We start from the raw sequence: 14303 nt of genomic DNA, 5'->3' as shown, positions 1-14303 counted from the left end.
TTCAATTTTATTGTAACAGTGAGAGAGAGAGAAAATGGAGTGTTTTGTTTAATAGTGATTTAAATAAAAATTAAATAAAAGCGGCAACGGTTAAATTTACAAATGAGTCGACATTCAAATTTGTGCCAAGAATATGAACTACAATTTGATTTTAATATTAAAAATAATGATAAAATATAAACTAATTTTATATTTTAATATATATTATTATATTATATTAATATAATATTAAACAATTTTAATAATTTTAAAAATTAAATTTCTAACTTAATTAAATTTATTAATTAAACCAAATAATTTATAATGTAGATAAAAATACATTTTCTTAAAATCTCAATCATTTTACATTAAATAAAGTATATAACATTTAATTACAAATTATTATTTTATGTTATTCAATTTTCTTATTTAATTTCAAAATATATATTATATACATACTAATAAAATATGAATTTCAGTATATTTTATTATACAGATTCCTGGAATTTAGTTTAGTTTAATAAAATCAAGTAAAAAATTAAATGTAAAATAAAAACTACAACGGTTAAATTTATAAATAAATAGAAATTCAAATTTGTGCCAATAATATGAAACTACAATTTGATTATAATATTAAAAATAATGATAAAATGATATTTTTAAATATATTTTATTGTTATATTAATATAATGTAAAATATTAATTAAAATATATTTAAAAATAAAAACATGCAGCCACGGTTAAATTTACGATTGAATAGAATTTCAAGAATATAAAACGAAAATTTGATTCTCTTATTATTAATTATAATAAAACATAAACAAATAATTTTATTTCTTAATACATTTTATTATTATATTAATATACTATACATTAATTTAAAAAATTTAAGTATCAACAGAATTTTATTAAACAAAGTAATTTGCACTTACTCTTCAATAATTTTTACATTAAAAAAGTACATAAATTATTATTTTATGTTGTTCAATTTTCTTATTTATTATTAACAATATATTATAGACATACTAATATAACATGAGCTTATTAAAATAGATTATGTAAAATTTCAGTGTATTTTTGTAGATTCCTAAAATTTAGATTAGTTAAATAAAGCCAAATAAAAAATATTTTGTTTAAGATTAACATTGTGCATTAAATGTAAATTAGATAATTCCATCACATTTAAGCAAATTTACAAATTTCCTATTACAAAAATAGAAATTTGTGCCAAGACAATTAAAATACACATTTTGGTATTATACTGTTTTATATTATTTTAATTAAATTTATTGGTTACTGACCTAATTAAACACAATAAATCATAGAGTATGCAAACGTAATGCAGTAAATTTTCTTAAATTTGCTATAATATATTTTTATTTATTCAGCTTAATTCTGTTTTAATTTTTGACATTTTTTTATATACTTATATTTATAAATATAAACATTACATATATTATAAAATATTAAAGTAATAATTATATTTTTATGATAATTTTAACTTTTATTTGCATTTTAGAATAGTTAATTATATAGACATTTGGAAGTGAAATATATGTATATTCATAATTTTGTAACATATTAGAATGCTGTACTTATTTTTCTTGTAGATAAGACAAGACAAGAGCAGATTTATTTTTCTAATTATGTGCTTACACGTTACTAAAAATACATAAAAAATTAATAATATCAAAACTAATAATAAAAAAACATAAATTTATCAATTTCCAAAAAAATATATATAAAATATGTCATATAATAAAATATTTTACAATAAAAATTACTATGACAAAATAAATAAATAAATTCATAATTTTTAAAATTATTATTAATACATTGATAAACAAATGATAAAAAAAATCTTTAATTTATATACGAATTAAAAATTATTAATAGTACTCACCCTAAATAATTGGGACACTCCGATAGCACAAACTCACTGAAACAAATATAGTGCGTCACCACTTAAAAAACCATCGTCGCGACGACAAATCACCCGTGCGAAGAAGAACTGTAGGAAAAGAAGAAGAATACAATGGTCAAACCGACACACGACAAATCATCGGTGGAGACATCAGCGAATAGCGAAAGGACCAGATAGAAAAACCGTCGTCCGAGGCGTCCCAGTCACTCGCATCGGAGTTGCGGCTTGGTTGTGGTCGCGTTTTGTCGTCGTGGTCGTGGTCTTGGTCTTGGGCACCGCGTAGAGAGAGATCGTCTCGTTGTTTGTGGAAAAGAAGCACGCGAAGCACTGCGGAAGCAAAGAAAGCTCACCTGACCACGCGCCCGACAAACGTGGTTCTGATAGTACTCCTGTTTAACAGTTTTCTTTTGGGACGCGGCACGTCGATGCGGCCGGATCGCGGTCGACCTGCCCATCCTCCGCCGAAATTTTTCTTTTTTGGTCCACTTTCCAGATTCTGTGGTCATTAATCTTAATTTACTATTTTAAAGTTAAAACCCGCTTGGTGTAACTGAGTGTGTAATTCAAATATTTAGCAATGGTTTTTCACAAAATCTTTAACAACTCTTTGATATTTGAGGACGAATTGAACTGCGATTTGTGATTGAAAGAAAGACTCACTATATGTACAAGTGTTAAAAAAATTAAAACTCAATGAAGCTGAATATATATGTGTTTCACAACAACAACATTATATATTATATATTATATATTATATATTATATATTATATATTATATATTATATATTATATATTATATATTATATATTATATATTATATATTATATATTATATATTATATATTATATATTATATATTATATATTATATATTATATATTATATATTATATATTATATATTATATATTATATATTATATATTATATATTATATATTATATATTATATATTATATATTATATATTATATATTATATATTATATATTATATATTATATATTATATATTATATATTATATATTATATATTATATATTATATATTATATATTATATATTATATATTATATATTATATATTATATATTATATATTATATATTATATATTATATATTATATATTATATATTATATATTATATATTATATATTATATATTATATATTATATATTATATATTATATATTATATATTATATATTATATATTATATATTATATATTATATATTATATATTATATATTATATATTATATATTATATATTATATATTATATATTATATATTATATATTATATATTATATATTATATATTATATATTATATATTATATATTATATATTATATATTATATATTATATATTATATATTATATATTATATATTATATATTATATATTATATATTATATATTATATATTATATATTATATATTATATATTATATATTATATATTATATATTATATATTATATATTATATATTATATATTATATATTATATATTATATATTATATATTATATATTATATATTATATATTATATATTATATATTATATATTATATATTATATATTATATATTATATATTATATATTATATATTATATATTATAAGTTAGCAAAAGCAAATAAATAATCGATTTATATTCACACAGAAGAATACCATAAAGTAAAAAGTGCGCAATTTTTTAAAGAATATAATTAAATTGACCAGTTGCATAGTAGAAACAACAATAACAGAAAAAGCAATAAACATTACATTACAACAGTTACTCATATTTTTAATATATTTTTACAAGCAGCTATAATTATGGCAACTACTGTATATTATTATTTAATCAATTGCAAAATGAGGAAATCTAACTATATGAATTTTATGATTGAACATTTTAATAATTTTATTAATATAATAATTATATTTCCAATTGTATTCGAATGTTTGCGAATTCGCAAACTTCCATCTGAATAAAATTACTAAAGTTGTTAGTGTCGAAAAAGTAGTAAAAACTTCAGCATGGGAATGTCTTCGATTAAAACTATTGTACTTATAAAGAAAGAAATGAAACTGCCCAAATGCCATTATATATTTTCCAATTAAATATATTTTATTGTGAAAATGAGAAAACAATTATTTATGCCTGAATTGGAAAATTATTAAAGATGATATTTATTGGACAGACCATGAGAAAATATTATTTAATAAAAAGAAATTATTATTAAGATATAAATGATTGCAGTACTGTAAATACCTACTTTGTTTATAATTAAAGAAACTGTTTATTTTATATTCAGTTAAATGTATAACACCTGCTTTATTATGAATTTTTTTACGAAGAAACTCATAACGGATCTAGGTAGTATCGTAGCTGTGATTCGAATTTGTTGATATACCCTACATAAAAATTTAATAAATTTTTTACCCCTATTAACTTCAATGATTTCTTAAACTCTGAGTAACTCATGAGAAAACGTAGCTGATGATTGTATAAATATTATTTATTAATTTTTGTATGCCGGAAATAAATATAATTAATAATTAACTATTTCTAATCCCATCATCGAATTATTACCAGACCAAAATTACATATTAACACTTTCACTATCACCCAAATTAATTCTGAACAATAATGGAAAAGTTAAATGTGTTTAATTTTTTACCATCTGTCATTCGTATATAATCTCTATATGTAAATAATAAAATATCCAACCTTATGTCGATATTACTCAATAATAAAAGAAACGATCTCCCGCAAACATTTAGCATTTCTGCTCGTCGAACATGCACAAACCGGATCGTAAAACCGCATGAATTTTTCCGAACAATACCGAGCCTAATCCATTGATAACATCTAACAAATATGTTTTAATAATTAAGGCATATCGTTGGGCCCGTTATGGTGGCACAGCTTTACCGCTAGCCGTTGATCGTAGAAAGAAAGTTTTATTAGCAGAATGATAAATTGCGGAATGCCAAGGCGAATTTTTGCTATTTCCGATAAAAACTAATGCGAAAGAGAACACTTTTCGCTAAAACATACGCACATACCTCTTAGAACAGTTAAATCATTAATTGTAATGGGTTAATGACGGTGATTTAAATCAATGTACCAACATTGTTGCTTTAATTGGATAATCATATTTCTTTCTAATTAATAATTTACTATCAGTTTATTGTAAGCACCACTATATAGAAAATATAATGAATAAGATTTGTAAATGTTATTTAAATAATTTTAGCAATTATACTTAAAATATGTAATAACATCAATATGCAAGATTAAGTTACGTGATAGATCATTCCGATCAATTTGTTATAGTTAATATAATGATGAATGAATCACTGTTCAATATGATATTTTTGTATTCTTACTTTCGGTTGGTATTCACATGTTGCATGTAAATGAGGAGAACGATACTATTAATAATATAATTTATATTTGTAATCTGATGAGTATTTAAAATCTCTAAACATTTTTTATGATATAAATTAACCTAATCAATTAGTCAAGAATTCAGTGGTTGTGTTAAATTTCGAAATGTGTGTGTGTATATAATTAAAAGTTTGGTAATAGAACGAACATATTTAAATTTTTTATTTATGTGACTTTATGATTTATTTTTTGAATTATATAGAACTGTTTATAATTGCAGATGTTCAGAAATCGTCAATCTTCATTAAGTCGGTCGTTGAAATGTTATTTTGAAACCTTTAATTAATTATTATTTCATTTAAAAATTAATTCTAACAAATTTATAAAATTATTATGCAAGTTTATAAAGTTTTAATTCTGACATTGAAGTGAATTACAAAATAATAGAAAAAATAAGTAAAAAAAATCAATTCTATAATAAAGAAGAAACAAACCATAATTAAAATTATTGTCATATGTTACTTAAGATTTCGTAAAAAATATTTTAATATATTTTGAAAATACATATACACGGAATGTCTAAAGATACACCTATGAATTTTGTTTCATACTATTATTTAACAAAAAAAAACGCAATGTAATATCATATATTTGTTTATTTAAAACAAGCTCATGTAAAAAAATAATTAAATTAAAAATATATACATTAATAATCAATTCTTTCGTTACTCATTCATTTTGTCATCAGACACGCGACACCAATAGCACCAACAAACCAAATGTTTTAAATTTCCAGATCCACTCCCACCTCTCGATCGACAAGAAACTGAAATTTGATGAAATTCAAATCGAAATTCTTCGATGAATAAAACTGTCCCCTAATTATTTTCGACCCAGTTGTAAGAACCTTCGTACCATTCCATTCTTGCCCCGCTATTGCCTCTAGCAAGCGGTGGGCATCTTATTGGTTTAGAATGTAGATTGGTTTCATGTAAACTGTTTCTTAAAGCATTCCGACTAACAACTACATTATGAGCTTGCTTTAGCTTCGTTACCAACCCAGGTGTTGTAAGAAAAGGGTGTATTCGAGCAATTAATGTCAAATATCGATCCTGAATTGCCATTGTACAACGTCCACGACCTGGATGGATGGATGCTGTTCAGCCGGACTGCCAGTTTCTCTAAAGCGCTTCTACAATCGACTAATATCATTTTAGGAAACATTAAATCTCTTAGCTACCTCAATTTGCCTTAAGTCGTCTCGATGTTGTATCACTCCTTGATTTATTTCTTCCAAAGTCAATTGACGTTCGTAAAACATAATAATTTAATAAAAAGTTCAGTATAATGAAATAAACCATAAATGTTTTGATACCTTTCATATGTGTATGTATGAATCATCCAAGAATATTTTTTCTTTATAAACCGATGAAGATATGACTACAATTAATAAAATTTGTGGATAATGATCAATTCATGATAAAACAATTATATCGTAAATAAACTAATTCGATTTGAATGACATTAATTTAGTTATGCAATAAACTAAAAATAAAAGAAAAATTGAAATAGGCCTACAAAAATTAATGTGACATTTTCTAATGACATATGATTAATTTCTCATTTGTAATTCTAAAATTTTTTTGAAACATTTTAAAAACTAGGGAGGCTTTATAACAGATATGTTGTAAACATGTAATTATTTCTGTTGGTTTGTTATGTATTGCAGTATACATCTAATCTAATCGTTTTAATTCTAACTCGTCAGAAGACTTTATCTCCTCGATGTATCTGGAAATTAATATAAAAAACATTGTTTTTAATGATTTTACCTGTATTGTCGAGATATGTTTTTCTAAAACTTATTTGATCGAATCGAAATAAACTGTAGATCGCTGCTCAAATATATTAATTACCTAACTAACAGTATATTTCATATTTCATTAACGAGTTAATAATGTGGAATAGATATTTTACGAAATAGAGCTGTTCATATTTCACACATCTGTTCAAATAAAAAATGTGAACCAGATTACTATTACATTATTACATTATGGATCCACTTAAAAAAATCTGCAATAAAATTATAATTAGTATAGCGAAACTTTTTATTAAAATTGATTGTACTGATATCTGAACATACATTTTAAACAAAATACACTTCCCTGTTAATAGATTACAGATATTACAAACTCAACAAATGTTTATAATATAAATGTAGTTTAAGTTTTTTAATCGTTATTTATTACATATAAATGAATTACCATAACGCATAAATTAATATTTTCTTGTAGCTCGCAGTGAGAATTTCTCACGGGTAGTAGGCTCGAAAGAACTGTATTTAATACATATTTAACTGTGACTAAACTACAGTATGGTTGTTCAAAGTTTTTTAGGTTTTAAAAAGAGGGCATAATACCTGTAAAAAATATTCAAGTTTTATGGGAGAATAACTTGACTTAAAGCACAATATATTAATAATTAATACAGTAAAAATACAAATCTGCTTAAAATAAATTGAAGAAAAAATATTACTTTACTTACATACAAGTATATAGTTAAAGATATTACAAGTAATAACATAACGTTGATGGATAGAAGTATAGGCAACTAGATGACACGTTAATGTAAAACTGGTTGTATATAACATGTGGCGTTATTCGAAATATATACATAAATTTTAAAAAATAATTAGGTTTTAGATATAATCTGTTAATCTTTGTTTACTTATAATATTGTGCATCTAATTATCTTAATTTTGAGATTTACTTATTTTTTACTTATCAAGGAATCACATCAATAAACAAAAGATAAACTTATCATGGAAATTTTAGTTCTCTTTTCTTTCTCTTCAATAAGGAATAAAATAAATGGTAAATAAAACCCCTCTTAATAATTATATTTTATTGGTTTGAGATTGTATACTTTTAAAATTGTGAGGCTCCAAATTTTATATGAATCCCAAAAATTACGTTTGTCTTTCTATGTTCCAAAATAATATAGATTACATCATCACAATTACAAAATTTACATTCCCACTACTATTGAACAAAACAATATTGTATTCTACAACATAAAATCACAATTTGTAGACAATAGAATGTTTTATTGAAAGAATTAGTAATTTCCACAATTAAAAAAAGAACATTTTTCGCATTTTATATTACTGTAAAAACACAATGATCAATTGCCTGTCATTTATAGATGAGTTAATAAATTGTCAGATTTTTAAACCTGAACATCTGTAAGGTAAGTGCTCACAATCAGATACGCGAGCCCTCGAAATCGACGCGTATAAATAAACAGCTCTGTACAGTAGGAAATAACAATCAGTCGAAAAGTTGTCGCTGTTATTAAACGTTCATCATGTTCCGCCCAGCTATTTTCTTATCGTTGTTGTTGTGCATAAACTGTTACATAGTCGATCCTGGCCCATTATTTCCACCTACCAAAGGCGAAGTGTGGCCACTGGTCGCGAACAGAACGAAAAACACAAATTATTTTATTGTGCGGCCCTTATTATTTGAGTTTCAGGTAAGAAGAATGTGGGCATGTAACATTCTCATTGGCTCATTGGCATATAGGTTTCGTTAGGGTTGTAGATTCTACAGTAGAAGCTATAGACATATCAGTAGATCTGAAGGTCCAATTATTAAAACAGTGACAACATTTATTAATTTTATTTATGTGGTTTAATTGAGATAAATAATTTCATCGAATTTATACTTTAGCCCACGCTATATTCAATAATCACAAACAATGCGTCATAATAAATATGATATTTTCATTTCATCTTTGTCATCATATTATAAAACGATTTTCATTTAATTTCAGGCTGTAGGTGGCGATTGTACTATACTTCAGCAAGCGTTTTCCAGATACTGGAATATTCTAAATTCAGTGGCACTGAGCCATTTTGGCCCCGTACAAAAACTTGAAAATGACATTTTTAAAAAACGCAAATATTTAAAAAAGCTGAATTACAAACGAAATGATTATAATTTAATAGATTTCTTAGATATTTTAAATGTAAATCTGGTTGGCAAATGTGAAGATAACGATATGCCCTACTATAATATGGATGAGAGTTGTAAGTAAAAAATGGGGTCAAAAACTCAAGTGTATTTACTAATTATCTAATGAATATTGATTATCAATATGCACATAAATACATTAATCGTTTATTGACTCTTTTAGATACGCTAAATCTTGAAAAGGGTACCACTGAACTCAAATCAAATTCTATATGGGGAATTCTTCGTGGTCTTGAAACATTTTCCCAACTGGTGTATGTGGACGACGACACGATTACAGTAATTTATTTTACACTCTCTCCAAGACTATTATTAACCAATTAGTTATTTAAGCTTAAAATTAATGCCACCTACATTGAAGATTATCCCCGATATTCGCACAGAGGCCTGCTTCTGGATACCGCCAGACATTTCATATCGGTGAAACGAATTTACGAAACTTTAGATGCCATGGCTTACAACAAACTAAACGTTTTCCATTGGCATATCACCGACGACCAGAGCTTTCCCTACAAAAGCATCAAGTTTCCAAATATGAGGTGAACATCAGTCCAAAATAAAGAAAAACAATAAATTCAATACTACAAATGTTGCAGTCAACTGGGAGCTTACCATCCAATCTCCAAAGTTTATGAACAAGTAGATATCAAAGGTGTGATCGAGTATGCAAGACTGAGGGGAATTAGGGTCATACCAGAGTTTGATACACCAGGTAATTGTGAAACATTATAAATAATAAATTTGTATTACAATTTATCAAATAGGACACACTCGATCTTGGGGTGAAGCCATTGATAATCTACTGACTGAATGTTACAATGATGGTGTACCTACTGGACAATTCGGCCCCATCGATCCAACAAGAGATGCAACCTATTCATTTCTGAAAGATTTTTTCGAAGAGGTTGTCGAAGTTTTTCCAGATAAATATTTACATTTGGGAGGTGACGAGGTCGAATTTGAATGCTGGTATGTCTTTCTATGAATGCTACTTTTTATATTTATATGTGTCTGATTCTTAGGATGAGTAACGAACGCATTAACGAGTTTATGGAAAAACACAACATTACCAACGATTATGCAGCTCTGGAAAGCTATTACATACAAAAACTGCTGAATATTGTAAAATATTTAAATACAAGTTACGTCGTGTGGGAGGAAGTGTTTAATAACGGCATTCAACTTCCCGATGAAGCAATAGTACATGTATGGATTGAATCCAATTACAAGAAAAAACTACAAGAAGTGACAGAAAATGGCAAGCAAACGATTTTATCAGCTTGCTATTATTTGGATCATCTATCAACAGGCGGAGACTGGTTGGCGTTTTATATACCCGATCCTGCCAATTTCACGGGCACAGACGAACAGAAAAAACTAATCATGGGAGGTGAAGCCGCGATGTGGACGGAAGTAGTTGATGATAACAATATAATTAGCAGGTTTGTCTTTTAGATTTAAATTTTTATGTCGAATTACGAGAATATTTTTTAGAATTTGGCCAAGGGCATCCGCTGTAGCAGAAAGGTTGTGGTCTGTAAACGCACCTAATCTGAACCTGGATGAGAATGGCGACCTTAATATAATTAACCTGTCCATTACAGGGAAATTAACTTCAGCTACAGATGAAGTCGCACGTAGACTTGAAGAACATACATGCAGAATGAATAAAAGAGGCATTGAAGCACAACCTCCTTCAGGTCCGGGAGTCTGTTTATAAAATTGTAGTATATTGTAATATTTTAATATAATTTTACTTACCCTATTTTAGTTTTAATTTTAAATTTTCCATATAAAAATAATTCTCATTAATAGTATTTTAATAAAACAGAATTGTTCGTTGAAAATTTTTAATATTACGATTAAGAATTAGTGAAAATAAATGATTATTTCAGTATTGTCAAATAAGAAAAACTTGAAGGAGGAATCTCCTTGAAAACCAGCAATATACTTATAAACATTTATATAAGTGGAGTGTTATATTTTTATATAACTATACCAGTTTTTAATTCCAAAAAATGTTTCTTTCGTTTGCCTATTAAAAAAAATCAAATCATATTTTTTGTAAATACTCGTTGCTTTGATATAGAATATTGGATATTGAAATAGTGTTGTTGTACATTACGCGAGGTAAATAAAAATTGAGTTAGTTGATGCGTTACATCCACAGTTTCTGGTGAATTACTCTGTATCTTTTGCTTAACTACTGAACTTTTTGTTGGTTGGATCCATCTCTTCAGAAATCCCAGTTTTGTCAGGACTTGGTACTAATGACTTTGTCGAACTTGTAACTGAATAGTTCTTTCTTTCTTTTGCCCTACGAAATTTGAAATCAAATTTTACAATAAATCTTGATAAAGTTCTTTCATCTTTTAAAATCTTGCTTGATATATTAACACTCGAATACTTACTCAAAAGTCAACTAAATTCAAAAAGAGTGATGTACTATACCTACCCTTAGTTCAGTTTTAAATTGTACTTCTAAAAAATTATTTCCATTAAAAATAGTTTTAATAAAACATAATTTTATTTTTAAGATTTTCAATATACTTTTTGCTATAAAAAATTAGTGAAATTTATATAATTATTTTATTCAAATAGTAGAAACGATAACAAAACTTGAAGAATGTATTGGGCCTATTCTTAATTCCAAAAAGTTTTAATTTCAATGTTTATAAAACTAATTTTAATTAAACACCATATTTATATACTTATTTATATATTTACAGATTAAATGTTTATATTATTTACTGCCTATTTTCTAACTCCTCTTTGAAGAAGATTGGAATAATTGGTTGACATAGGTTCAAAACTGTAAAATGCTGGAGATAGACAAAACTGAATTGGTTGGTGTGTTACATCCAAAGCTTTTGGTGATTGTGGTGGTGAATTAATTTCTACCATTGGGTTTTTCTTCTGAAACTTCATTTTTGTCAGTGCTTAGAACTATTCACTCAGTTGAGCTTGTAGCTGAACGTTTCATTCTTTCTCTGATGATAGAATTCTGAAACCAAATTTCTATCTATCTTGATACATTTTTTAAATATTATATAATTATATAATATATTAACATTGTTGCTCACTAATATCAGCTAGATTCAGTTTTTTTAAGTAATTAGTAAGTAAAATTATACTCACTCTTAGTTCAGTTTTAGTTCTCCAGATTTTTAATATATTTATTGCTATTAGAAATTAGTGATAAGTATATAGTTTTTTGGTATTGACAAACAATATAAACAATAACAAAACAAATTGAGACAATATCCTTCAAAACCAGGAATCATTTATATAACCGGAATATTATATAATTATATTTATAATTAATTATAAGGATATATCATAATTCCAAAAAGTTCAATTAAAAATAAAAACAATAACATTAGTTTTAATAAAATACCATAATTACTTATAAAATATATTTATTTACATATTTACAAATTAAATATTTGTTTTATTAACTACCTATGTTCTAACTCGTTGGTATGAAGAATATTGGAATAACTGGTTGACATGGGTACAAAATTGTTAGCCACAAAAGGGTTATTATAAAACACAGGAGATAAACAAAATTGAACTGGTTGATGCGTTACATCCAAAGTTTTTGGCGATTGCGGTGGTGAGTTACTTTCCACCTCTTGCTTAACTATTGGACTTTTCGTTGTTCGATCCATGTCTTCTGAAACTCCACTTTTGCCAGGGCTTGGAACTAACGAGTCGGTCGAGTTTGATGCTGAACGTTCCCTTCTTTCTCTCGCTCTACGATTTTGAAACCAAATTTTCACCTATAATAAAAATATTTGCAATAAATAATCTTGAACCTAATTTTCATGTATTTCGTAAAATCTTGATTAATATGTCAACATCTCTGTACTTACTCGAATGTCAGCTAGATCCAGTTTTTTTGAAAGAGTAATTACTTCCTCACTGCTTAGATACGGGCTTGTCTTAAACTTTTCTTCTAGGATGGATAATTGATGACTTGTAAAGGGTATTCTAGGATGTCTTCCTAATTGTCTCTTTTGAGGACCTTCTCTTTTCTGAACTCCTAAAATAATTCATTTACACTTTAGTCTCGATTACCCAAAATTTAGAAAAATTAGAAGATCAGATCAGTCCGAATTATTAATTAATAAGTATTTAACATAAAACTCACTTGGTATTTTTGGTGGGCAGTATCTGGTGCACTGTAACCACGAATAAGGATCTAACGGATAATTAACACTAGTCCTGGTTTCTTCGCTGCTGATTCTACTATTTCCAGCCCTATTAAGGATGTGATCGATGCTGAAGTCCGAATGGAACTGCTTGGGACTTTCTTCATTTTGGTTATCCATTTGCGATATCATATTATCACCACACTACCAGTCACGAAAACTGACTAAACTGTTTCGAAATTCGTTGGTTTTCAAAATGTAAATGTTTGACGAACAAGTTTGGGCCCTTATTTTATACGACCCCACTCTTTTCAGAACAGATTAGACGGCAGATAGTATCTTTTTGGGCAATTAGGCGTAAAGTAGCAGTCTATTATGTTTGTTTACCATTTAGGAGTATTGGGTTACTTCTGGGCTTGTTGTGGTTCGCCTTTATTAAACAGCCCATCAGATTATTGTTACAAACTGATTAAATTATCATGGAGATATTCAAGGGGGTCAAATTAAAAAAATAAATAATTTTATCGCGAATGATCTACCCTATGCATCGTAGATGTATGTAACTGAAACTTGTTTTTTATCAATTGAGAATTGGTGAGGTATCAAATTTTCAAATAAACATTACAGGGTGGAAATTAAGGATACGTAATATTAGGGATGTAATTATTTACATAAACCAAAAAATGAAAATTAAAAATATATATACAGTGGTTCATTTGAAACGACAAATTATAATAAATCTAAAAAAATATGTTTGTTTATATTTCTATGGAAAAATTAAAAATTATATTCTTCTTATAAATTTATTAAATAAGTATACTATGGAATAAACTATCTCGACATTACTTCAT

At 26.2% G+C, this 14303-nt stretch overlaps 2 protein-coding genes across 2 annotated transcripts; one reads left to right on the top strand and one right to left on the bottom strand.

Moving 5' to 3' along the window:
- The first annotated feature begins 8606 nt into the window (after positions 1–8606).
- On the top strand, positions 8607–11063 carry LOC109609338 (beta-hexosaminidase subunit beta-like). The gene is made up of 8 exons (XM_020025990.2): positions 8607–8798; positions 9099–9354; positions 9462–9577; positions 9632–9837; positions 9895–10010; positions 10063–10267; positions 10321–10740; positions 10793–11063. Exons 1-8 carry the CDS (start codon positions 8631–8633, stop codon positions 11016–11018), a joined length of 1713 nt encoding a protein of 570 aa, XP_019881549.2. The 5' UTR covers positions 8607–8630; the 3' UTR covers positions 11019–11063.
- Positions 11064–11552: 489 nt separating this feature from the next.
- On the bottom strand, positions 11553–13644 carry LOC126266448 (homeobox protein MSX-1-like). The gene is made up of 4 exons (XM_049970432.1): positions 13452–13644; positions 13174–13340; positions 12889–13080; positions 11553–11615 (listed from the first exon to the last, which is right to left on the bottom strand). Exons 1-4 carry the CDS (start codon positions 13642–13644, stop codon positions 11553–11555), a joined length of 615 nt encoding a protein of 204 aa, XP_049826389.1.
- Positions 13645–14303: the final 659 nt, after the last annotated feature.

Source organism: Aethina tumida, chromosome 1, assembly GCF_024364675.1.
Source record: "Aethina tumida isolate Nest 87 chromosome 1, icAetTumi1.1, whole genome shotgun sequence".
In the NCBI taxonomy this organism is placed as follows: Eukaryota; Metazoa; Arthropoda; class Insecta; order Coleoptera; family Nitidulidae; genus Aethina; species Aethina tumida.
Note: the sequence above shows the minus strand (reverse complement) of the source record. Positions and strands in the feature narration are given on the sequence as shown.

Bases quoted from the DNA above. Each gene is read 5' to 3' on its own strand.
- LOC109609338 (XM_020025990.2), top strand. From the start codon at position 8,631: ATGTTCCGCCCAGCTATTTTCTTATCGTTGTTGTTGTGCATAAACTGT. The intron at 9,355-9,461 runs GTAAGTAAAAAA...TGACTCTTTTAG, and splicing joins CTATAATATGGATGAGAGTT to ATACGCTAAATCTTGAAAAG. The intron at 10,268-10,320 runs GTATGTCTTTCT...TCTGATTCTTAG, and splicing joins GAGGTCGAATTTGAATGCTG to GATGAGTAACGAACGCATTA.
- LOC126266448 (XM_049970432.1), bottom strand. From the start codon at position 13,644: ATGATATCGCAAATGGATAACCAAAATGAAGAAAGTCCCAAGCAGTTC. The intron at 13,341-13,451 runs GTGAGTTTTATG...TTATTTTAGGAG, and splicing joins CTGCCCACCAAAAATACCAA to TTCAGAAAAGAGAAGGTCCT. The intron at 11,616-12,888 runs GTAACGCATCAA...CAAATTTCGTAG, and splicing joins AATCGCCAAAAACTTTGGAT to GGCAAAAGAAAGAAAGAACT.